Source organism: Balaenoptera borealis, assembly GCF_965194805.1.
Source record: "Balaenoptera borealis genome assembly, chromosome: 3".
Taxonomy (NCBI): domain Eukaryota; kingdom Metazoa; phylum Chordata; class Mammalia; order Artiodactyla; family Balaenopteridae; genus Balaenoptera; species Balaenoptera borealis.
The window spans coordinates 169,531,418-169,558,964 of record NC_138866.1 but is presented as its reverse complement, the minus strand read 5'-3'; the positions used below and the strand labels follow the sequence as shown (position 1 = coordinate 169,558,964).

The 27,547-nt window shown below is 34.9% G+C and overlaps 1 protein-coding gene across 1 annotated transcript in view; it reads right to left on the bottom strand.

Moving 5' to 3' along the window:
• MALRD1 (MAM and LDL receptor class A domain containing 1) overlaps window positions 1-27,547 on the bottom strand; it is a 638,500-nt gene that overhangs the window by 130,690 nt on the left and 480,263 nt on the right. The window contains exon 33 of the mRNA XM_082385765.1: window positions 26,703-26,860. Within this exon, the coding sequence (XP_082241891.1) occupies window positions 26,703-26,860 (158 nt within the window). The remainder of the gene's footprint in view (window positions 1-26,702; window positions 26,861-27,547) is intronic.

The window sequence follows — 27,547 nt, the reverse complement described above, 5'->3', positions numbered from 1 at the left end:
TTTTGACATATCGATTTCTGTGTACCAAATTAGACATGGCCCCAAACTGTAACTATCTCAAGTATCTAAAAAGCTGGTGGAGGTGTACAACTAGAATTTTTCACCACTTAAAAACACTTCATCCATCTTGACTAAGGTGTGTTACTGTAGAAAATCCTCATAGTAAATGAATATGAGAGTAAACAAGTCATTTCAGAAACCAATCTGTGGAAAATATTTAACATTTTGACAGACAGAAAAAATCTACGTGAATTAACTAACGTCAATATTCAGGACTTTTTAAAGTATAAGGACTAACAGATTCAAAAGGAAGAGAAATAGAAAGAGAGCTTGTTTTGAAACCAACCACCATGACAAGTTCTGATCTTTTTTTAAACAATAAAAACAATTCAGAACAAAACAAAAACAGACATTTCCTAGTGCTCTTCAAAAAAAATCTATTTAAACAACAAAAAATAAAGTTGAAAAGATACTTTCCTACATTTTTTTGCACCAAAATTTTATGACTACCATTTCCTTAGTTGCTATACATATGTATAATATATACATATATATTATACATATATAATGTAGTTTTAAGGTACTTCAGCAATCACTTATACAATCCTTTCTTTTACATGGGAAAAATAAGACTCAGAGTAAAGAAAACTCATGGATGGTAATTTTCTTATATTGCAATATTCTTTTTCTTCAATGACATTTCCCTTTACTGAAAAATCTTACTTCCTCACTTTTTTCTTAGTGTCAGAATTTATCTACAGATAATTTATCCTATAAAAATCTATGCAAAATTTATACTATTAGAAGGAGAGGACAATATCACTCATTCTGTTACACATGATATTATATTGACATTCTAGGAGTCTTACCAAAAACCACCAAATAATTCAGACCAGAAATTAAGCATATTGCCAATGTGCACCACTACAAAAAGTCTAAGGTCAAGTCAGAAATCCAACTCTTAATGGACATTAAACATAATAGCAAAAATAAATCAAGATGACAGACTAAAAAAAAAAAAAAAAGAAAAAGAAAAACTTGCCTGAAGCTTGGAAACCTGAAAAGTGAGACTTTAACACCAACATTTTGGAAAAGCAGACAGTTCTTAAGTAAAAATTACCTTTCATATTTGATTTCTTGAAAAATAAAATAAGCTAAGATTCAATATGAAAGGAATTTGGGTCAGTTGACTATTTCCCGTCTCACACATAAGCAAACACTCACTCCAAAGAGTCTTCAGTTCCAAGATTTAGTGAATACTTAGTTTTCAAATTCATACAAATATTCCCCATTTTTTAAAAGTTAAAAATAAATATGTATGAAGCTTCTGACTGACCTTGATAACAGGACAACTCTACAAAATCAAACTAAATTGAGCCCTCCTTTTGCATAAATCCTGGATTACATCACAGAGATTTAAAAAGAAATAGCTTTATTTTATTTATTTTATAACTCTTTTTCTGGGAAAATCATTTCAGAAAACCAAATTTCATGAAAATATAACACAACCTTTTCTGGTTTTATCCAAAACTCTAGCATATGTGTGTTTTATTTATTAATGTATCTTTTTTATTGTTTCAGCACTTCATTTTATTCTCTGCTTTCAGTCTTTTTAATCTTCAGTCGATCCTACATGCTCTTGACAAATTCCCTTTCCTTCCATTCTCCTTTTACTCTACTTCTCAAAACCCCACCATGACATCTCCTGGCCATCTCTCTTGTACCCTCTCATCATGAGCATTAACTCTCCAATATATGTCAACCTATTTTTATCCCATTATTTCATCCTACTACAGTCCAAATTAATTATGGTCGAGTTTACTAACTCACTACTTAATTTCAACAAAACTTTTTGACAAGTTCATTAGTTGTTTCAATAGTAATGTATATTTATGGAACCATCAGTGTATTAAATTGAACAACTGCATGTCATGTAAAGTGATTTTTGTAGCCACAATGGCCAATGGAAAAACTAGAAGAATCATTTATGGACTCCTTTTAATGCTGGACTTTATTTATGGCCAATGGGACACCCACTAAAGACTAAAATTATGGTATGTATTTTTTGCCTTTCAACAGAAATAATACACACTGTCCCCTGAGATTTTTTTTGTGTGTATGTGTATGATAATGCTCAGTAAAATATTTATTTTAAAAAACTTTTAAACAACTATCACTTTGAAAAATTAAAGTGGCTAATATCTTCAAAACTAATTAATTCTAAGTTCGTTTGTTTCTAATTTTGTACTTTATTACACAGATTTTACTGAAAAGCAATTCATGTTGCAATAATAACATTATTTGAAATAGCTTTCTAAAAATCAACTGCTAGATAAATAATCTGGTTACTTCTATTTTGATAGTCTACATTTTGGTTGAACACTCACCATTAATATAATAATTGTTAACATTATATACTTAAAACAACCATTGTTACCCTGATTTTTATTATAAAAGCAAAATGTATTCAAAGAATATATAAAGATATAATGAAGTTTATATATTGATATTATAATCAAGTTTATATTATATTCAAAGGTGATATTATAATCCAAGCTTATAATGTAGGGTAGGAAAAACTTAAAGAGAACTTGCTAAATCAAAAACATAGATAGTCAGAGTAAAATAATATTATACCATTTAAATACAAATATTATAATATTAACCAGTTAAATTTATGTCAAGGATTTGAGAAGCAACTCCTCAGCATTTATTTAGAATGAACATTCCTCTGGAGGAAAACACTCAGCAACAGGTAATAGAAAATATGGGAGATGATGATTAAATTCCAGAAGAGTATGGCTCTTAGAGACCAGCTTCCTCAACAATATCCACGTATTTAGGTTGTCCAGGTAAAGAATTAAAAGAACTCGACCAGTAGCTTTTCCTAAAGTTCCTCTCCTTCAACTAGTCAGTCTCCAGGTTCCTGAAACATTGAAGGCAGGTCCCAGTGCTGATTTAGAGACTCTGAATGGACACTTTTGGATAACGGAAACATTTATCCATTTCATCACATACTTAGCTCACTAAAGTTAGGGTGTAAAATGCATCAGTGAGAGGAAACCTTGGCTTTACTTGGCTCTCAGTTACTCTCAGCTGTTCTGCTAGGTGTCTGCTCTTTAATCACTACTGATAGGCCAAAGCAATGAACTGAACTGTGCTTAATCCTTAGCAGTGCACAATTTCTCATGGTTTCATTTGAAAACACTCAAATTTTATATGAGAGGAAAGAAAATAATCAAAAGTAATGAAAAGGGAAATTTCCCTCAAAAGGGAGGTTATAGGCTTTACATTCATTTAATAAAGGATAGAAATAACAATAATATTGCCCATATTAATAAAATTTAGAACATTCACATATGTTATGTTATATGAACACTACCACATGTGTAGATGTAGGGTAAGACTATTAACTTCCCTTTACAGATCTGGGGTTAGAAATGTAGAGAGAGGTTAAACAACTCATTACATGTGTACAGCACAGACCTCTAGTCTCCAGGACAGCCATGTAAGGAGCTTGGAAGTTGTTACTCTAGTCCTCACGACAAGAGAAAAGCTGAATAAACTGAAAATCAACAACTCTTCTTAAATTCTTCAGTGAATTGAGGTCACAGAGCAATCATAACTGCTGCCTCCAAAATTGGAGGGAGAGACAGGTAGATGCTGAGATCACAACTTACTAAAGCAGAAACCAAGGGACAGAAACCCCTGTGGGGACCAGTAATGAGGTCAAAAAGCCTAAACTGTAGTTGATGAATTGCTGGAGACTCACTGTGGACAAGTTTGAAAGTTAAAAAATCTTGGGTGCAGGGGGCAGTGGGGAGGATCTCCAAACTTTTGTGAGTTAGACCTCCAGGAGTCCTATCAGGTCCTCACAGGGAAAAATCACAGAAAAATTTCCCTCAATTTTTTGGCAGGAGGAGGGGAAAATATACCCAGAAATATACTTAGAGCATTCTGTTCTTCTCAGCAAGGCTTATCCTCAAGACAAATTATTTAAAAAGAGCTTAACTGACTAGGTTCATCGGAGCCTAACCGAATTGGGGAAAAGAAAATACCCAACTCCAGTCCCTGGTAGTTTTCCATGCAGGGGGAAATTACCAGTTCAGCTCCCTCTAGTCTTCCTGTATTACCTAAGGAGTGAAAAAAGCAAAAATCTGAGGGGAAATTATAAAGAATAAAACCCAGGGGTAGTAAAGGACTCACTAAAAGACTGAGACCTAATCGTAGCCCTACAGAGAGCTTTCTCTCACCTCACAACTTACCAACATATACGTAGGGCTTCTATGTAATAATAGGGGGTTAAACTTAAAGAACAGTACATTGTAGACCTTATTTAGGAAGAAATCTCTCTGGAAACCCAAAGACAGCAGAGGAGACAAAAACAAGGACAAAAGGGAAAATTAGAGCCCTGATCCTACGGTTAGAGCAAACAGCAAACACAGCTTAACCTCTAGCCAGATGAACATAAAACCTCATACTAAAGGCCTAATTTTTACCCAGTACATCATGTCAGGCTGTCAAGGCACAGACTAAGCATCAGAACCAGATTTAGGTATGGTGGAGGTGTTGAAATTATCAGACAGGAAATTTAATACAAGTATGATTAATAAGCTAAGGGCTCTAATGGAAAAAGTGGACAACGTGGAAGAACAGATGGACAATGTAAGCAGAGAACTGGAAACTCTAAGAAAGAATCAAAAGGAAATGCTAGAAATTAAAAAAAAAAAAACACTCTAACAGAAATGAAGCATGCTTCTGATAGGCTCATCAACAGACTGGACACAGCAGAGGAAAGAATCAGTGAGCTTGAAAATACATCAATAGACAATTCCAAATCTGAAATGCAAAAAACAAACAAACAAAAGAATGGAACAGACTATCCAAGAATTGTTGAATGGTTATAAAAGGTATAACATGCATAATGTGAATACCAGTAGGAGAAGAAAGAAAGAACAGAAAAAATATTTAAAGTGATAATAAATGATATTTTCCCAAACTTAATGATAGACAACAAACCACGGGTCCTGGAAGATCTGAGAACATCAACACGATAAATACCAGCACTAGAATTTATCTACACTGAGGCACATGATATTCAAACTGCAGAGAATCAAAGGTTAGAGAAAATCTATCTAATGAAAGAAGCCAGAGGGAGAAAACAACTTATAGAGCAGCAAGGATAAGAATTACATCAGACTTCTCTTCAGAAACCATGCCAACAAGAAGACAGTGAAACAAAATATTTAGAGTGATGAAAGAAAAACTCCAACCTGGAATTCCACATCCAGTGAAATTATCCTTCAAAATAAAGGAGAAAGAAAGATTTTCTCAGACAAATAAAAATTGAGGAAATTTTTTGCTAGTAGATCTGCCTTGCAAGTAAAGTTAAAAGAAGTTCCTTAGAGAAAAGGAAAATGATATGGTCAGAAAATCAGATTACATAAAAAAAAAGAAAAGTGTTAGAGAAGGAATAAATAAAGGTAAATAAAATATTTTACTTTTCTTATTATTAATTGATGTAACAGATAATAGGTTAGTCAAAATAATAATAACAAGAATGTATTCAGTGATTTTAGCTTTTGGGCAAGTGAAATGTATGGCAGCACATTATGAGAAGGGAGGGAGGAATTGAGAATACTGTGTACTTGCACTACTCATGAAGTGGTATAATGTTATTTGAAAGTGGACTTGGATTATTAGTAAATGCATGTTGCAAACTCATGGGCAAACAACAAAAAAAGGTTTAAAAAGAAGACATGCTAAGAGAAGAGAAAAAAGGACTCATAAAAAATGCTTATTTAAAACAAAAGAGGCAAAAAAGAGTATAAGACACGTGCACACAAAAAGAACAAAGTTAACAAATGTAAAACAGTAACAGATATGCTAGGTATTGACTCAACTATCAATAATCACTTTAAATGTCAGTTTTCTAAATATACCAATTAAAAGAAAGAGATTGTCAGAGTGGATTAAAAAGCAAGACTCAACTATGTATTGTCTATAAGAAACTTAAGTTAAATATAAAGACACAGGTAGATTAGAAGTAACAGGATGGAGAAAGATATACCATGCTAATAATAATGAACAGAAAGCTGGAAAAGCTATATCAATTTTGGGCAAAACAGACCTCAGAGAAAGAAAACTATTATGGATGAAGAGGGCATTACACAATGAGAAAGTGGTCAATTCTCTAAGAAGACAACAATCCCGAATGTGTATGCACCCAACAACAGAACATCAAATACTTGAGAAAGTACAACTTGAAAAGTGGTACAACTGCAAGGAGAAGTAGATGAAGCCACTCTTACAGTTGAAGACTTCAACATCCCTCTATAAGTAACTGACAGAGCGGGAGGCATTAAATCAGTAAGGACATAGTTGAACTGAATAACATCAATCAACTGGATCTAATTCATTGGTAGACTACGTCATCCAGAAACAGCAGAATACACATTCTTCTCAGACTCATAGGGAACACTCACCAAGATTGAAGACATCTGGGCCATAAAACACACTATAGCAAATTTAAAAGAATAGAATCATACAATGTATCCTTTCAGATCACAGTGGAGTTTAACTAGAAATAAGTAACAGGAAAATAGCTGAAGAAAAATGCCAAATACTTTGAGATTATACAACACGCTTCTCAATAAAACATGGGCTAAAGAAGGAGTCACAAGAAAAACTAAAAGTATTTCAAACCAAATGAAAATGGAAATATAATTAATCAAAGTTTGTGGGATAGTGAAGCCGTGTTTACAGGGAAATTTCATAGAATTAAATTCATAAAGTAGAAAGTAAGAAAGATCTAAAATCAATAATCTAAACTGGTTCTTGGAAGGGAACAATAAAACTGATAAACTTCTAGCTAGGTTACCTAAGGAAAAAAAGAGAGAAGATACAAATATAAATATCCGAAATGAAAGAGTAGCCATCATCATTGATCCCCTGAAAGAATAATAAAGGGTTATTAATTATTAACAACTCCATGCCCACAAATTTGATAATCTAGATGAAATTGATCAACTCCTTGAAAAGCACATCTATGAAAACTCACACAAGAAAAACAGATAATGTGAATAGGCCTTTATCTATTAATGAAATTGATTCAATCATTAATAAACATTCCAAAAGAGAAAGCAATAAGCCCAGATGGGTTTGACGGTGAATTCTACCAAAATTTTAAGGAAGAAATGGTATTAACTCTCTACAGTTGTATCCAGAAAATAGAAGCAGAGGAAACATTTCCAAATTCATTCTGTGAGACCAGCTTTACCCTAATACCAAAATCAGACAAAGAGACTACTAGAAAAGAAAACTATAGGCCAATATCTTCCATGAACATAAATGCAAAAATCCTCTCCAAAATATTAGCAGAATGAATCCAACAATGTATAAATGAATTATACACAACCATGAGGTAGAATTTATTTCAGGTATGTTAAATTGGTAAACATTAGAAAATCGATTAATGTAATCTATCATATCAGCAAGCTAAAGAAGAAAAATCATATAATTTTATCAATAGATGCAGAAAAATCATATGACAAATTTTAACATCCATTCATGATAACAACTCTTAAGAAGCTAGGAATAGAGGGGAACTTCCTCAACTTGGTAAAGAACATCCTACAAAGAACCTATAGCTAATCTCATTCTTATTTTTATGTCACCAGTTTTTATTTTTATTTTTTAATGAAGAACATAGATGTTTTATGTTCTGAGTCCTGTTTTTCATTGTCATCACACATTCATTTACCATTTCATTCATTCAGTTAATAAATATTTACTGAGTTTTGGCTAAGTACCATGCATTGTTTCACGTACAGCAGAAAAATCTTAGCTCAGTCTTACAGTCTTACCATAGTAGTTAATTTGTGCTATCCAACTTACTTATAAGATTCTTTTTCAATATATTTAAAGTTAAATATTGTTTTGTTCAATATGTGTCTGAAATTGGAGTTCTTTAAATCACTTTTGCCTGGTATATGGTGAGAAACTGGAGACTTTCCTGTTCAGATGAGGAACAAAGAAGAATGTCTGCTTTCACTGTTTCTATTAAACACTGTACTGAAAAACCGACATAATGCGATAAGAGAAGAAAAGGAAATAAGAGGTATACTGATTATAAAGAAATAAAAATACCTTTGCTTGCATGTGACATGACTGTCTATGTAGAAAATTTCAAAGATGCAACAACAATGAAAAAACTCCTGAAACTAATAAGCAATTATAGCAAGGTTGTAGGATACAAGGTTAATGTACAAAAGTCAATTATTTTCTTATATTCCAGCAATGAACAGTTGGATTTGACATTAAAAACATAATACCATTTATATTAGCACTGAAAAAAGAAATATAAATGTAAAAATGTAACAATAAAGTACATGGTCTATATGAAGAACACTACAAAACTGATGAAAAGGGGCTTCCCTGGTGGCGCAGTGGTTGAGAATCTGCCTGCTAATGCGGGGGACACGGGTTCGAGCCCTGGTCTGGGAAGATCCCACATGCCGCGGAGCGGCTGGGCCCGTGAGCCACAACTACTGAGCCTGCGCGTCTGGAGCCTGTGCCCCGCAACGGGAGGGGCCGTGATAGTGAAAGGCCCGCGCACCGCGATGAAGAGCGGTCCCCGCACCGCGATGAAGAGTGGCCCCCGCTTGCCGCAACTGGAGAAAGCCCTCGCACGAACCGAAGACCCAACACAGCCAAAAATAAATAAATAAATAAATAAATAAATAAATAAATAAATAAATAAATAAATAAATAAAAATAACAAGTGACAACTGTTGGCAAAGATTTGGAAATATAAAAACAAACAAACAAACAAAAAACTGATGAAAAAACTATCTAAGTAAATGGATGATATTCCATGAGGAAGACTCAACATTGTCCAGATGTAAGTTCTTCCCTACTTGATGTATAGATTGAATTCAATCCCAGCCAAAATCTCAGCAAGTTATTTCAGGGCTATTGACAAATTCATTCTAAAGTTTATAAGGAAAGTCAAAATACTTAGAATAGCCAACACAATATTGAAGGAGAAGAACAAAGTCGGAGGACTGACACTACCTGACTGCAAGACTTTCTATAGAGGCACGTTAATTAAGACAGTGTGGTATTGGTGAAAGAACAGACAAATTGATCAAAGGAACTGACTATAGAGCCCAAAACAGACCCACATAAATATGGTCAACTGATCTTTGGCAAAGGAACAAAGGCAATTCAATGAGGAAGGTTAGTGTTTTCAACACATGGTATTAGAACAACTAGATCCACGTGCAAAAAAGTGAATCTAGATTCAGAGCGTCCATGTTTCACCAAAATTAACTCGAAATGGTTCACAGACCTCGATGTCAGCTGCAAACTATAAAACATCTAGAAGATAACATAAAAGAAACTATAGGTGATCTTGAGTTTTGCAATGACTTTTTAGATAGAAAACCAAAATCATGAACCATGAGTGAAAAAATTGGTAATTGGACCTCAATGAAATTAAAAGTTTCTGCTCTGTGAAAGACACTGTTATGGGTATGAAAAGATGACCCAGAGATTGGAGAAAATACCTTAAAACACATATCTGATAAAGGACTATTACAAAATATATAAAGTACTTTTAAAACTCAAAAATAAGAAAACAAACAACCCACCCAATTTAAGAATACACAAAATGTCCAACAGATACCTCACTAAAGAAGCAATACAGGTGGCAAATAGGCATAGGATAAAATGTTCAATGTCATACGTCATCAGAGAAATACAAATTAAAACAATTATAACACATATTAGAATGGCTAAAATCCAAATCACTGAAAATACCAAATTTTCTCAAGGAGCAACTGGAACTCTTTTTCATTGATGGTGGAAATGCAAACTGGTACAACCACTCTAGAACACAGTTTGGCAGTTTCTCACAAAACTACACACATCCTTACCACATGATCCAGCAATTGCGCTCCTTGATATTTACCCAAAGGATTTGAAAACTTATATCCACACAAAAACCTCCATATTAATGTGTATCGCAGCTTTATTTATAATTGTCAAAACTTGGAAGCAACCAACAGGGTTTTCAACAGATGAATAGTTAAACTTTGGTATATCCATACACTGGAATCTTATTCAGTGATAAAAGAGAAGTGAGCTATCAAGCCACAAAAAAGACATGGATAAACGCATATCTCTAAGTGAAAGAAGCCAATCTATAAGGGCTACATACTGTATGATTTTAACTATATGAATTTCTGGAAAGGATAAAACTGTGGACACAGTAAAAAATGATCAATGGTTGCCAGAGGTGTGGGAGAGGTAGGGAAGGATGAGTAGATTGAGCACAGGGGAATTTTAGGGCAGTGAAACTATTCTGTATGAAACTGTGGGTACACATCATTATACATTTGTGAAAACCCATGGAATGTACAGCATGAAGAGTGAACCCTAATGTAAACTATGGACTTTAGTTAATAATAAAGAGCTAATTTTGGCTCATCGACTGTAACAGATATACTAGAGTAATGCAAGATGTTAATAATAGTGAAAACTTGGAGCTGGGGGTAGTGAGAGTGGGTACTGTATACAGGAACCGTCTGGGCATTCTGCTCAATTTTTCCGTAAACCTAAAACTGCTAAAAGAAATAAAGTCTATGAATCTAAAGAATATTTTTAAAAACCCCAAATATACACAGTAGAGAATGACAGAGCTAGTGTGGAATTTTCCTGATTTGCTTTGATTCACTCAATTGCCTATTCTGTTGGAAAAACACAATTGCCTCATCCATTTCAATGCCAATTAAAGCAATTATTCAAATGGTCACTTGGTCCTCTAAACACATTTATTCACCCTCTCTTTCCTCCCTACCCTCTTTCCATCACACTTTCTATTTCCAATTTTGGACATTTAAAAAAGTCAGGTGGCACATCACCTCTAAGCTTGCCAATGTCAGCTCCTTTTCCCAACTCCCTCTTTAAGACCAAGCTCCTTTGCCTGATCAGAGGCAAGAATTATCAAAGTACCAGGTATATTAAGCTATCAAAGGAGGCACTTAAGAACTCAGTAATAGCAACTTTCTAGAACTGGGTCCCACAACAAAGGTAATAAAAATGTCCTTGCAATGGTATAAAAGTTTTTTCAAGACCTCTCCCCATTCCCCTTCCTCTGTGTCTCCTTACTCTCTCCTCCCTCCCTGTGCTGTAGCCACAAGACTCCCTTGCCCAGCTCCCTAAACCCCACGAACACGCCTAACTTGGGTCTTTGCACTGTTTTTTTCTCTCTGTCTGTTCTCCCACTCTGGGCCCTGTATCTGCGTGGCTCACAGCCTCACCTCCTTCAAGCGTTTGCTCTAAGCTTACACCCTTAAAGCGGCTCACTCTGACCATACCCAGCCCCACCAATCCTCTTACACTGCTTTACTTTGTCACAGAGTCTTGAAAAAGACTACTCAGCTTACTCACTGATCCCATTTCCTGCTGTTTAATGGCAGTTTCCCCATTATGACATAAATTCTACGAGAACAGGGGGTTGTCAGTTTTGTTTATTTATGTATGCCTTGAACACTGCCAGGTTCATAATAGGGGCTCAGTAAACATTTGCTAAAGAATGAAAGAATAAAAAAGCTAAAGATTTAAGAACTTTGGAGTTGGACAGGATCTTGGAGATCGTCTAGTCAAAAACTTTACAGGGACTAGAGACCAAGTAACTCGCTGACCAGTGGTGGAAGTAGAAGCCAGCATTCTCATTGTTTCTCACTGCACAAGTTCTACCTTGGCAAATTCATCATTTTATCTGATAAAGAAAACGTATCTACTTATAAAAACCAGGATTATTCAGGTACTGCCGTGAGAGCTAGCAATACCCTAATCACTATTTTTTACAAATAGTTCCTTGTTCGCACTAAAACATCACCACAATTTTCTTTCTGGGTTAGGCGCTCAGTGAGTTATAAATAAGCTATGGTGTCTTAAAATTTAAAAATACACCATAGGTAAGTAGGGGAATGGATGATTTAAAAAAAAAAAAAAAAACCTTAGAACAATCAGAATTTGAACTGCAGAACAATCTACATTTCAGCTCTGTCCCTAAAGGCTGAGGAAATAGATCACTCTTTTTTTCTTTGCCTTTCTCATTGGAGATGAGAAAAAGGGAATCCAGTTTGTTCTGTAACATCTCAGAGCAAATTAAATGAGTTCACTGACATGAAAACCCTGTTCAAACTATAAAGGACCAGCCAAATTGGCTGGTGAATATTTGTGGTAAAAGGAGGCATTTCTGGTCCCTCTATCATATTTAAAAAGCATATAACTTTCCTTCAGGGTTTTACCTACTTATAAATAAAAAGGCTGAACAGTGTTATGGTCAGGGGCTAGGACCCAGATTCTAATTCTGGCTCTGCCAATGTTAACTGGATGTCCTAGGCTAAATTATGTAATCTTTTCAAGCTTTGATTTCTCTTTTGTTAAATGGAAGAAATATTGATATCTTCCTGATATGTCTGTTATTAGGTTTAAGTTAAAATAATGTATATAAAGTAAGTACCAAGACTAAATACATTTCCTTTTTATTATTATTCAAGAGCTTGCTATTACATATCATATATCATCCATTCAGAAAAAAAGAGTTAATATAGTAGGATGAGTCATGTTAATAAGAAAGTTAACTACGCAATTTCACCATAACGAGCTGACAGATTCATGGGATTTTAAAAAATGATTTCAGGGCACAATTTCAGGTTTTTCAGATTTTTTACAAATGCATCACTAGGGTGCTTGTAAATAAGGAGAATGAGAACCAGAGAGCTTTATAAACTCTCTAAGTTTCTAGTCATTAGCAACTTAGAAAGCTGGGTCTAGGACATAGGTTTCCAGTCGATTGCCTTTCCTGAACATCACTTGTTTGCAATAAACATCACTGGCTGTATCAGAGGAAGAAGAGCTGAGAAAAATTACAGCTACTATGCATGTGGAAATTGAAGTGGCTGATTTGTATTTAGCTCTACAACATTAACTTCACATTCTTTGAAAGAGACAGACTATTTAGGAGTAATCAGAAATAAAGCACCAACCAAATGTTTCTCAATAGTAGAAATGACCTGTGTAGCATTCAGTGTTAGCCTGATACCTCCATGTTTTTTCTCCCAACTAATCACTGTACAGATTACCTTCAAAATGCCTTCAAAACATCTTCTCTCAAAATGAAGGAAATTTTGGACTGTAAAACAGCAAACAGAAAAAAAAAAAGGGAGTTTACTTTTTTAGTGTATTCTGCAAAATTGTAAATATTTGGAAAAATGGTTCCTGGTTCTGACGGCTAACTGAAAACATATGTTTACTTATACACCTCAAGAATGTTCCACTGCAAAGACAGGAAAAATAGTGAAAGAAATCCACAGAAGCACAGAAAAATTAGGAGCACATCTACCAACATACAAAAATAGTAAGGACTTTCTGGAAGTTTTAAACCAAGTGGAAACTGTTGGTTGAAATTACATAAACAAAACTGAGGAACTTGCAAACATCTACAGGTGAAAAAAAGACCAACAAAAAAGTGACTGTTCCCAGTGGAATTCTGGAATAACTCTAAGAGGTGGACAGAATAGAGAAGAAGCTATGCATGTGTCACTAGCTCATAATTAATCAAAGAACTCCATAAAAAGCCAGATCAGTCCTTATGCTAGGAGTTACTGATGCAGGCATTCATACCTAGGACACACAGGGTGGATAAATACTGCTGGCGTTAAAAAGAAATGAAATGGAGGTATTTGTAATGAGGTGGATGGAGTTAGAGTCTGTCATACAGAGTGAAGTAAGTCAGAAAGAGAAAAACAAATACAGTATGCTAACACATATATATGGAATCTAAGGGAAAAAAAAAAAGTCATGAAGAACCTAGTGGTAAGACGGAATAAAGACACAGACCTACTAGAGAATGGACTTGAGGATATGGGGAGGGGGAGGGGTGAGATGTGACAGGGTGAGAGAGTGGCATGGACATACATACACTACCAAATGTAAAATAGATAGCTAGTGGGAAGCAGCCGCATAGCACAGGGAGATCAGCTCGGTGCTCTGTGACCACCTAGAGGGGTGGGATAGGGAGGGTGGGAGGGAGGGAGATGCAAGAGGGAAGAGATATGGGAACATATGTATATGTATAACTGATTCACTTTGTTATAAAGCAGAAACTAACACACCATTGTAAAGCAATTATACTTCAATAAAGATGTTTAAAAAAAAAAATACTGCTGGCGTGGGAGATCTGACACAGGAGTTTTCACGAAAGGGCACTGAGACCAAAGAAGTGAGGTGGTAGCCTTGTGACTGCCACAAAGTACTTGTACCTCCCTCAACAAATAAACAAGCCAGCAGTATATCAGAAATGTAAGTCCACTAGAAAATGCATCTCCTTCTTTACACCAGAGCAACAAAACTGGAGATCTTGAATTAGAATGCATATTCACTGCTAGGAAAATAAAATTTCTTACTTGGTCTGATGCAATGAAATACACATGGTAATATTATCCAATCTAGACTCATCCACATACAGGAATAGAAAACCAATAGTAAGTAACCTGACAGTTGAGGAAAATTCTGAAAGACAGGAGTTAAATTGAGACCAGTACTGACCACCACGAGAACAACTGCTAATAGAATAAATGGGGAAATATATAAAGAAATGTAATTAATTCCCTTGAGAGATTGAAGTGTCCATCATATCTATAAAATAGAACAAACTAATATGAAAAAGAAGCATTCAGAGTTCTTGGAAATTAATGAAATGATTGCTAAAGTAAAGCCCCCAGAGATGAACTGCATAGCAGAATCGATACAGATTAAATTTCACAAAGTGAACTGGAAAACTGAATCAAGTGATCCTCCCAAGACCACAGTGTCAGAGGACCAAGAGATGAAAATTTTGAGAATATATGATAGGGGATAGCAAGGATAGATCCAGAAGTTTCCACATCAGTCTAATAGATGTTTTTAGAAGGAAATAATTAAATAAATTACAGATGAAAACCTCCCGGAGGTGAAAAATGATGAGAGCCCATCAAATTCCCAGGAGAATTTATCAACTCCAAGGATTAAAAGAATATTTTACCCACTTCCTGCGAGAAAGGTAGGACATGTGAAAATCCTGGAGGAGAAATAATCCGTCAGATAGCTGTCTTCTACATGGCAGATAGATACTGGACATTAGAATACAATGCAGGAATGCCTTCAATTACTTAAGGAAAAATAATTTTGAACCTAGAAGTTCATACCCAAACTATCTTTCCAGTATGGATCCATGATATGTTTCTTTCAGCCAATCAGGAACTCAAAAAGCTTACCAGCCATGCACTGTTTCTGAAATACCTATGAATAAAACATGCTATGGGCTGCATGTGACCCTCCAAATTTCATATGTTGAACCCTAAACCCCAGTACTTTAAAATGTGACTGTATTTGGAGATAGAGCTTTTAAAGAGGTAATTAAATTAAAAGGAGGCCATTAAGGTGAACCCTAATCCAATCTTGCTGGTGTCCTAATAAGAAGAGGAAATTTGTACATTGGAGGAGTTATTAAAATGCACCCACATAGAGGAAAGACCAGGACATGGTGAGAAAGCAACCGTCTGCAAGCCAAGGAAAGAGGACTCAGAAGAAATCAAAACTGCCGACTCCTTGATCTTGGACCACCAGCTTCCAGAACTGTGAGGAAATAAATGTCTCCTGTTTAAGCTACCCAGTTTGTGATATTTTGTTATGGCAGCCCCGATCAAACTGATATACATATCAAACAAAAAGAATCCAATATAGTGGACTGCAGAGGAATTAATAAAGAGTAGTGAGCAAAGGTAACTGTAAAACATATAGTTTTACTTGATAATTATATACCGGTGAGGTCTAAGGCATTTTAAAGAATACAATTGCCAGGAGAGTAGATGAATCATTTACACCATGAATCTAATGTTCCAACAAATTTTAGTAAGTCACAGAGCTGTTTGGGAGGATGAGCCAGGTCAGTAAAATTTTGCCAAAGGTCTTCTTTTATTTGAGAGGTGGGTAGGTTAGAAGTATGCAATTAATTTTCAATAAAAATGGATAAATATTTTGAATAGATTTACTAAAAATTAAATGTCCACCTTAGAAAAAAGATACAGCAATTAAAACGTACAAACACTGGGAATAAGGAGGAATAAAGGAAATACAATCACTCTAATTAAAGGCAGAGGTAAAGGGGAAAATAATGAAAGAAGAAAAAGACTAATGGAAAACATACAAGAAAAATGTTTTGTACATATGTGAAAGGACTGAATTGATTTATTAAAAAAAAAACAGAAGCTCAGATTATGGAAAAATATAATCCAGCCATATGCTGTTTATAACTGACATAACTAAAGTCAAGAGTCATGGGATTGTTAAAAATAAAGGGATGAGTAAGATGTTAAGGCATTTATTTATTTTTTATTTTTTATTTTTTTTAACATCTTTATTGGAGTATAATTGCTTTACAATGGTGTGTTAGTTTCTGCTTTATAACAAAGTGAATCAGCTATACATATACATATAACCCCATATCTCTTCCCTCTTGCATCTCCCTCCCTCCCACCCTCCCTATCCCACCCCTCTAGGTGGTCACAGAGCACCAAGCTGATTTCCCTCAGCTATGCAGCTGCTTCCCACTAGCCATCTATTTTACATTTGGTAGTGTATATATGTCCAGAGCATTTATTTTTTAAATGGTAAGAATGTCCATATTATTAACAGACAAAATAAGATTTCAGGAAAATATAAAGGAGGTATTTAATACTGATGAAAGTTATAATTCCTTGAGCACCTATAACTGTCTTGAATCTTCATGCATTCAACCATATGGCTTTGAAATATAAGGGCTGAGACCAGTAAGAACAGAAAGACAAACTGAGACTTTATACTGGAGGAACTTAAAATACCTTTTTTTCCCTAAATTGACAAATTAAGTAGATAACAGTGAGCAAGGATGTAGAGGATTATGATTCAATTTATCTCTGTGTTTCTATCATCTCTCTGTGCATCTATCTTTGCATCCAAAGATGAAACAATCATTCTTTCATACATCTGTAGAAAATTTACACATGCATATATGAACTTAACATATTATGAAAGCATGTCAAATCAACAGGGGGAGGACACAGTATTGAATCAGGGATGTTGGAAGAACGAGCTTCCTATTTGGAAAGAAAATCATGAATTTCTAACTTCTCACCATACATATGCAAAATCAATTATAAGTGGACGAATGAGTTAAATCTAAAAAATCAGAATTATGAGATAACTTAAAAAAAAAGAGAATATTTTATTTTATGACAGGAAAGGGCTTCCTAAGCAAAGCATTAAGGCCAAAATCTACAAAGAAAATAGAGACTGACAGATTTCACAAAATAAAAATGTAAAAGAAAGGTTGCTTTAACTATGAATCTGTTAAATGTTTTTTTTTTTTTTCTGGTTTGGTTTGGTTTTTTTTTAAGAAGCAATATTCAGCTTGGGACCCAGACTTCTAAGCGAAGCTGACTTTTGGTTCTTTCTCAAGGTGACTTTGCACCTAGCCTGCTTGTAGGCAGGTGTAAGAAATACCTTCTTTTGCAAATTCCCATGTCTCTGTCCTAAAACTGTGACTTGATTTTAATTTTTAGCAGCATAACTCTTCAACTTGAGGTCACTTTTCTTTTCCTGCTTTTATTATATTCTAAAGGGAAAGTCTAATTTGAAGGTCATATTCGATTAGCTCCTTCTCCTGAGTGTCACCCTTTGCATTTCACGTAGTGCCATCCCAGCCTGATAATTTATACTTTAATAGAAACTTGCAGCAGTGTTTTTTACCATTCTGAGGTTTATTTTTCTATTATCTACAATAAAAGATACACAGCACATGTCAGCATCGTTTCCTCTATCTGTCCTATCCAAGTATCTTTGCTGTCAAGGTCTGTGTGCCCACCTTTGCTAAGTTAACATAAGCTCATGATTCTCACTACGTGATGGATGATATGTTGTGTTTGACACACTATCCTTGGTGTCCCTCATCACAGGGTCCTGAGGGTCATGCAAACTGCTTGACAAAATGCCTGACACATCAGATACAACCTTACCTTTCTTCTCTTCTATTCAATAAGACCTGTCAGATTAAATACAGCATACTGATAAAATATAGGAAGAATCTTGAATCTACACTCAAAAAGGGAGGAAATCACTAAAAAGTACTTGGGTTTATTTTAACTACTGTTCTTGAGTATTACCTGTGTCACATCTTACAAATGACTGCAACACAGCAGTGTGTGTGACACGTTGAGAATTACTGCCCTAGTACATTACTAGCCATGTTTATGCTAAATTAGTATGAAATGCTCAAATGTAAGGTATAATCTAGAGCTTCGACAAGTCTGTTTAGAGGGCAGAAATGTGCTGAGTATGCTCAATGACTCCAACACATACTTCCAACCTTTTATGCCTGGGGATATCTGCATATATTATTGTTTCTGCTTTTAAACACTATCTAACGTTGTTCTCAAAAGCTGCCTATGATAAGCAGTGTACCACCACCTGTGGAAATAATGACCATGAGGTTTAGCATGTAACAGGAATGAGAGAGAACTGGTTAGTCTGGGACAGTTAAAATGCATATAAAAAAGGAATAAAATTATTGACCGAATACTGATAGTGCCTCTCAACAATTTTCACAATAACATAACATCATTAAAAATGCATTGTTAAATTAAGCACTAATAATAAAGAAAAGGATTAAACAAAAAAATCTGATGTGTAAATTGTCTTAAGCATATGCCATACAAACTCGTAGCTATTTACTTTTGTATATATATTTCTATATGAATACAAGTACATATTCAACTTTTTAAAATATATTTTTTCCTTTTTGAAACTTAACATTTTTCTCCTTTCTCTTTTTACTCAACATATCACTGGAAGAATTTCTAGAGCACTAGTGATAATTAAGAAATGGGCCAGGTCGTCATCTATGTGGTAACATCTCATGGTAATAACCAGAACCTTTGGGGCAAGTCATTAACACAGGTTACCATTTTGTAAATTATTACTTCATTGCACTAAGTGGTAACCCAGTGCCCTGATTAAGTGAATGTAAATCTAAAATGCATTTCCTTTGTTAACTAGGAACTGTTCATACACAATATTTCATTGATTCATTATTCAATTATTTCTGATTATATTATTATATATAGTGATAAGGGTAGTTGCTGATTGAGGTATCAGAGGTCCCTTCCAGCATATCTCGTAGTACCTGGCCCTCGCTGGTGCATTGTGCCTCTGCACCATCCCCCAGAGGGCCCAAGGTCATCCTGCATTTAAGAAACAAGGCTGAATTGAAGTGAGACTATTTTCCTTCTCTGCTAAACTTTCTATTCGGAAGTTCATGAGCCTGGAAGCATCACAGGGAATAAACAGAAGTTCCTCCTGCATTTATCCTAGAAAATGGGTCCCTGAAAGGTCCAACTCTTCTAAAAGGACAGCTATAGGTCTAATGACAAACCCAAGAGGACTCTGAAACTGACCAGAGGAGGCCTGGATCAGTTTGACAAAGAGGATGTATGTCTTCTGGTAGCTCTTATCCGTGGTGAACGGCTCATTCACAAGTTAATCATCAAAAGCAGCAGCACGAAAGGATTAAATGGTATGTCACACAGCCAATTATAGGAAAAAGAAATACCGATAGCATCTCCCACACCACCTCACACACACTACACATTTAGGGAGCACATTTAGGAGGACGATTTAAATAACTGTTAACACTAATTTTTTTTTGTTTTTTGTTACATTTGTAATTCAAATCAAATTTATACTGAAAACTACAATATGTAGAACCAGAAATATGCAAAGCACCTTTTAAAGAACCAGATTTCAGTAACTATTGGTAGAAAATAAAAGATGATTTTGAATAATAAAATATGGAAAATAAAATACGCCATAAAAAACCCATCTAGTTCTGAGAGGCAGTAAGCATAGTAATTAAAAGCATATGCTGGAGCCATTTTGTAAATAGCTCTGTGACCTTGAACAAGTTCCTGAAGCTTTCTGTACCTCATTTTCCTCATCTGTTAAAATGTAGGTAGGTAATGTCATTACTTGCCTCATGGAAGGTGTGAGGATTAGATCAATCAATACATGTAAACGACTTCAGTGTATGGCATACAGTAACCCTCCTATATTATTCTCAGCTTTTTTCTTTTTTTTTTCCTCTGATCTTACTAGCTTCCTAAATATCACATTAAAACAAAACAAAGCAGAATTCACAAGCATGCGGCCACCGCAATAATGGCTTCCCGAATGGAATATTTACATGCTAAATTCCATAGGTTTTAGCAGAAATCATGTAGCTCTAAAACTCAACTTTAAAATAAAGACCACTTCAACCTGGTGGCTAACTGTTCTGATATATGAACAATAGCCTTCTAGAAGCCCATTTAGATATATTAACCCATCTGTTAACACTGAAAGAAGTTTTAGGGAATAGTTCACTTTTTCCCCCCTGAGCAATTAGAAATTTCTATAAATTACAAAAAGTATTATGAAAAGTATTAATTATAAAAGTTCACTTCCTTTTTGTGTCTTTAAAAAATGAATCTGGAGTAATAAAAGGATATTAGTCATTTGCAGAGACATTCTCTTGTCTTGTGTCAAACTTTACCTCTTTCCATAGATATTAAATAACTCACCTGAGCTAGCATTAAATATCAGAACAAGCCAGAAGCTAGAAAGATGAACTACTGAAACTAAATAATCTCATGGGAAATTAATTTGGTTTCACTTAGGGCTCTTTTGGCAATGTGAATCAGAAAGAGACCAGAACCATTTTAAAGAGTGCTTTTAATTTAATATGTAGGTAGGTAACTGAAAGACACAAAGAAACTGACCTAGAAAATAAAGTATGTGGTAGCATTGTTCCATAATTCGTGAGCCTGTGAATCAAGGGATACTGACGCCTGTATAGATATCTTATTATTCTGAATATTATTCATTCACTATCCTGAATATTATTCACTTATTATACTACCAGGCTTTCCAGTTCCTGTAAAACATTTCCTCCACCATGCAGCACTCTACTTTACAGGCGGGATAAAACTGAATTGTTTGGCTTTTTACCCTAAAAAGTAATAGGGACATCATAATTGAATTTCACTTTGATCTCATCAACTGTATGTCTTCTTTGACTGCACTAGCTTTATATGATGTCCTTCACTAATATACTAATAAAATTAAAGTGTGCTTTATTTAGAAAATAATCTTAATATGCCAGTGAAGATCTAAGTCTTGTTCATTATTTGTAGCAATTGTTTTCCAGTTTATCCTTATACTCCACTTTAATCCAAGCCATATCTTCTCTGCTGGAGACCCCTGGAAATCATCTTCTAACTTGTCTCCCTGTTTCACTTCCACTTTCTGGCCTCCTCCTACCCCCAGGTCCTGTCCTTTTTCCCCTCAGCAGCCAGACAGATCTTCTAAATTTTCAAATGAGCTGTTATTATCCCTCAATTTTAAACTCTCTGCTATGGACTTAATGAGTCCCCTCAAATTCATATTGAAGCCCTAATTCCCAATGTTTTGGTTTTGGGAGGTAGGGTCTTTGGGAGGTTATTAGCTCATGAGGGTGAGGTCCCTGTGAATGAGATTAGTGTCCTTATAAGAAGAGACACAGAGAGATGATCTCTTTCTGACAGGTGAGCACACAGTGAAAAGTCAGGAAGAGGGTTCACAACAGGAACCAAATTGGCCCATACCTTGATCTTGAACTCCTCAACCTCCAGAACTGTGAGACATAAACTTCTGTTGTTTCAGCGATCTAGTCCATGTTAATTTGTTATAGCAGGCTAAGCTAAGAGACTCTCCAATGACTTCCCGTGATTCTTACAATAAAATCTAATCTCTTTACCATCCTTACAAGGCCCGAAGGAGCTGGTTCCTACCTATCTCTTAGCGTCTCTCGCTCTCTTGCTTATTTTGTGCCAGCTATACTGGCCTTCAGATACCTCCCACTTTTGAGCTTTTCCATTAGCTTGTTTCCTCTGCCTAGAACATTCTTACTTCAGTTATTCACAAGAATGGATCTTTCTGGTTTTTCAAATCTAAATTCAAACTTCATATTTTTCAGAGAGACTTTCTTACCATTCAATATAAAATAACTCTCTCAGCAGACCATGAGTAATTATTTATAATAGAAAACAGTTTACTTTGCTCCAGAGTATTGTATCACAAATTGAAGTTTTCATATTTGTGTTTTTTAAATTTCTGTCCCCCCCTACTAAACAGTAAGTTTTTAATAAGTTAATGTAAGGAGGACAAGTTTAAACTGAATGAAGCTCACTCAAAATTTTTCATTGTTTTATCAGTTAATGTCTTCAAAAGATTTGTGTTTTCATTTGGGTGGGCGCTTAGACAGGGCTGAGTTAGAAAATATAAACTAACATATTTCAAATAGAGGAAATTTAATATAGGGAATGGGTACAAAGTTTATGGAAGAGATGAGAAACTACCAAGGAAATTATGAGGCAACCTCTAGATTAGTATGTACAGGAAGATGTCTCCAACCCGAAAACTAGAGGGTCAAAGGGAGGGAGTAGTGAAGCTAAGTTGCTGGAAGAAGATGGCATTTGGCAGGCATCCTTGGTGGGAGCCAGAGCCAGGGAAGCAGGGACTCTCTAGGGGAACTGAGTCACAGATGAGATGCAGCAGAAACTCAGCCAGAGAGACAGATATAGAGACAGACAGAGAGAGAGAGAGAGACAGAGAGACAGAGAGAAGGAGAGGGAGAGAGACAGAGAGAGGAGGAAGGCTTGTCTCCTCTTTCTGCCCTCAGATCTTTGGCCAGTACCTTCCGTTGGCCAAACTTATTCAGGAATGCAGACAGCAAAGGACTCGGGAAAGTATAGTTCTCTGGGATACAGAACAGAGCACAGAAGGGCAAGGAATACATAGCACTTAATACAATTTCATAAAATTTGTGCTGACAAGAAAGCACTCTCACACAATCTGCAAGTTGAAATCTCTTTTAGGAATACCTTGTTATTTTTATGGCCTCATAGATGCTCTATCATGAAACTTCACTTTAGGTATTTTCTTTGCCATATCCTTTCTAAAGGATTTATGTAATCAGTGTAAGAAATAGTTTCAGATTAGCACAGTCATAATCTACCATATACTCCAGAATTGTATTTGCTATTTATTAACTCAAGAAGTCACCTATTTATGGCATATCCTAGAGCAGTGTCTTTCAACCTTTTCAAACATGAAGACCCTTTAGAAATATATATTTTTCTCATTAGAAAGGTAATACATGTTTAATGTAGAAAAATTAAAAAATAAGAGTAAAAGTAATGAAAAAAATATTTTCATTTCACCATGTAGATAATTACTTTTACCATTTCAGTGTCTATCCTTCCATATATTTTTCATATATATATATATATATATATATACACACACACACATATACAGATACAGATATTTATTAAATTAATATATAGATATAGATATTCATATGTTAACATATACAAAATTAGATATATTTTTATATGGCATTCTAAAATACATATTTGTTAATTTGGTTACTTTGGTTATTAATGAATCATAAATACCTCTCTTTATCATTAATTATTCATTCATAGAATTAATTTCTCCATAGTATTTCATTGTAAGAGTGAATGTACTATATTTCACCAATTCTTAATATTTGACATACAGGTGGTTTCAAATATTTCCTACTATAAACAACAGTGAGATGAAGAACCTTATAAATAAAACATCATGCATATCTATCTTTATTTCTTTAGAAATATTTATAGATGTGGAATGTTTTGGTAGGTAGTATAAAAATTATAAAGCTTTTAATTTCCAAAATGCTCTTTATAATTGCATATTGATAGCAATGACTATCTATTTGTCCACATCCATGCCCTCAGTGGATATTATCATTTATTTTATTCTTTAAAAATTTCTTTTTAATATGAAAAAGAGGAGGTTCTTCCTCACCACAAATCCAGATAATATTAGCTGGACTTCTGGTTAATTTAGAAAATACATGCACAAAGTTGGGTTCTCAGACCTTTTGTAAGAAGCTATCTGTCCATCAGACTTGCCAATGCTGTAACTACAGATGGTTCTTTCAAATGCAACACATCAGTGGAAAAACCCCACCGTAGAAAATGTTGTAAAATGTGACACTGTTATACCCAAATTAGAGATGAAAAGAAAGAATTAACTTGCATGTGAACGAACAGCATGTTGCTGGAAAGCCTTGATTTAAAGGGTAAAAAGAACGGGTTTCCACTTAATTGATTCACTCACATATAAAAATATGGCATACTCAGGAAGTTTTTCAGTCTGGGAATAACTCAAGATTAAAAGCAATAGTTGAGAAAGAGACTTGCCACAGGAACTGTGGTCAGCCAGACATAAGGACACGTTAGGAAAACAGTTTCTCCCTGGGTGTTTGTCACAGTTAGGAATTTTTCAATAGCAAGTAACAAAAAGAATTTTACTGGCTCAGGTAAAGTAGGCTCCAGGATTTAAACAAAGCAGGCACAATTCTGTTTCCTCCTTTTTTTTTTTAGTCCTACGTCTCTCTGTGTGCTAGCTTCTTTCTCACACAATCTCTCTCCCCATATTGGGAAAGATGGCTTCCAATAGCCCCAGATTTAGCCTACTTCCTTGTGACTTGCAACACAGAAGAAAGAGAAAGCCTCTTATAAACATTGCATCAAATACTGTAAATGACTATGATTGGCCCCGCTTGGGTCATCTACGGAAGCGGTAAAAAAAAAAAAAAGCCATGGTGACAGTCAAACCTACCAAGACAATCTGGAGTAGGGTAGGGCAGTTCCTCTACAAAACCTGGGTGTCAGCCTGACTACCGTTGGCCTCCACTGTTCTTTCCAGTAGACCTCTCTGAAGGCAGCCCAGAGTAGAAAAGCATTGCTACACTTAACTGCTGGCCTCCAGTGAGAAAAACCTGTACTCACCAAAAGCAAGCTATCAGAAATCAAGACTTGAGGCTAACGTTTCCATTTCAAAGGTTATTTGTAGAAGCATGGATTAAAGCAGTGGGCTGTTTAACTAGGTAACTGAACTAGTTGACTGTCTTAGTTAGACTTTAACATTTGAATTTTGGGAGACAAAAACATTCAGTCTACAGCACTGAATGACCAGCTGGTGAAGAGCTAAAGGATATACGGACACTGTTTTTGAATTGAAGCAGCAACATTTTGTTAGAAAGTGACTGGAATCTGCATGCATTCCATTGAATGGTTCATTGGCCTTTCCATTTCTTATTTGCTTCCGTGTGTAACAAATAACCATTGACTAGTGTCCTCTTCAATTGCAGCATCGATGTTTTAAAATGTTGGTAAAAACAACATGTTAGAGAGTCTTTTTTAAGATCAGTAGTTATAAATTACCCTGGACAAAACTTAGCATAAGCAAAAGGCTAATCTACTGAATATTCACATACTGTATGTAAAAACAATGAAAAAAAATGCAAAGTTTTCTCATGATCTACATAGACTCACATGTATTGAAACTGTTAAAAATGAATCTCTTTTTCTGTTGTTTTTACTGGCTTCTCTTTAGGAAAACGGACATTTAAATAGAATCTGTATAACTCCTCCACTTTCTTTGCATGTTTTTATTTTTACCTGATAAGAGCTCTCTTTCCTATCAATGGCTAGAATTGATAAGGCCATTTATTCTTTCTTTCCCTCATGTTTCTCCTTAGACATCTCTGAATACTGCAGAAAATCTGAGAAACAATGCTGGATAAATGATGTCAGACCTTTGAAATCAGATTTTTGGCTAGTTGTGTAATCATGGAAAAATTACTAAGCCACTTTGAGTTTCAGTTTCTTTACTGAAAATTTGGGAAAAAGATACTACCTCATCAGGTGAATGTGAGAATTAAAACTGATAACACATATAAAGTTAAAATGAACAGCCAGAAAGATAGGAATCACTTAATAATAGCTGTTATTATTTATAAGGGACAATGTTTGAGATAAAGACAAAAATTCCAAATTGTATATATCCCAATAATAAATGACTGTATAATTTCAAAGCAATAACACTACATGTTGTGTTCTGATATACAATCTTTTAATTAGAAATTAAGATTTCAGAATTGGTTCCTAATGAATGAAAAGCTCATTCATTGATCTCTCATGCAATAAGAAGTATAAATGCAGCAACTTGTTTCTTTAAAAACATTTGCATTTGGTGCAGATTCTTATATTAAATTAGTTAAAAATGAAGCAGGTATGTTGTTTTTAGTGTGAGCTGATATATATTTATAATCTTAAGTGTGCTTTGCCTTTACTTTGTGGAAGAAAATTCTCTCCATTATTATCCCTCTCATCACATTTCTTCATTGTCCCTATCTAAGTTATTAGAAGATATATGTAGAATCTGCCCATTATCTTTTATCTCTAGATAGTCTTTTAAATAGCATGAGCCATAATTGAGTTCAGGTGGCAGCCATGAATGAGATAAATCTTGAATGAGATTAAGATGAATGACAGCACTGCTTGCCAAAGTCCCATCGCCCCAGAAAGAAATGAGAAGTTAATAGAATCAGGATGGGTGTTGTCTGACTACTAAAAAAAAAAAAATGTTTAAACACATGCTCTGAATATTTCAGTGAAAGACAAATCTCTATCTTCCTTTTGTACCTTTAATACTCCCATGCTCCTGGGATCGACCATGTAGAACCAGAACCGAACAGTACACATTCCGAGGCTTGCTGGAAAGCATTGAGAAGTAGTGATTCTTGCAGTGTATCCTTCTTTGGGGCCAGATGAGTTGACATACAGGAAGTGCTGGCCACTACCTTGTAACAGATGAATATATTTTTTATTTAGTGAAATATGTTTTATAGCATGAGGCAGAATATATTTAAATCAAGTACAGATTTCATTTTTTCCCCAAACACACACACACACACACACACACACACACACACAGAAAATTAAACACAACTCATTTTCTTTTTGTCAGTTATAGATCAATAATATTTAATTCTTTGAACCAATATTAAAAAGAGTGTCACTATGATTATGTGATTCATAAAATTCACCTTGGTATGCGACTTGTGCATAAAGTGATCAAATAGTTGTGTTGACTCTGAAAGTGTATTCCTTTTCTCCTAGTTTGCTCAAACCTGTCTGTCAGTTTCAAGTACATAAAATATTTTGTATGCTGTATGTAGAGCAGGTTCAGAGGCTGCTGGGGCTGATTGATATTGTGTCTCATTTTTGGTTGTTCCGATTCCCACACTGACCAAAGTAACAGTGAATGGTAGGCAAGAACTGCAAAGTGAAATGTAATTCTGAAAGTCACCACGTTATTTTTCTGAGCAATAGATAACTTCTGTTCTTCTCAACTGCATTAGTATGTGAAAGATCTCTCCATTTAAACACAATTGGATTTTATTTTTCTGCCGAAAAATTTTATTTTTCATCAAAATTCATCATAGTTATTATTCCCTCCGTGGCATTTACTGGGGGAGAATGAAAAA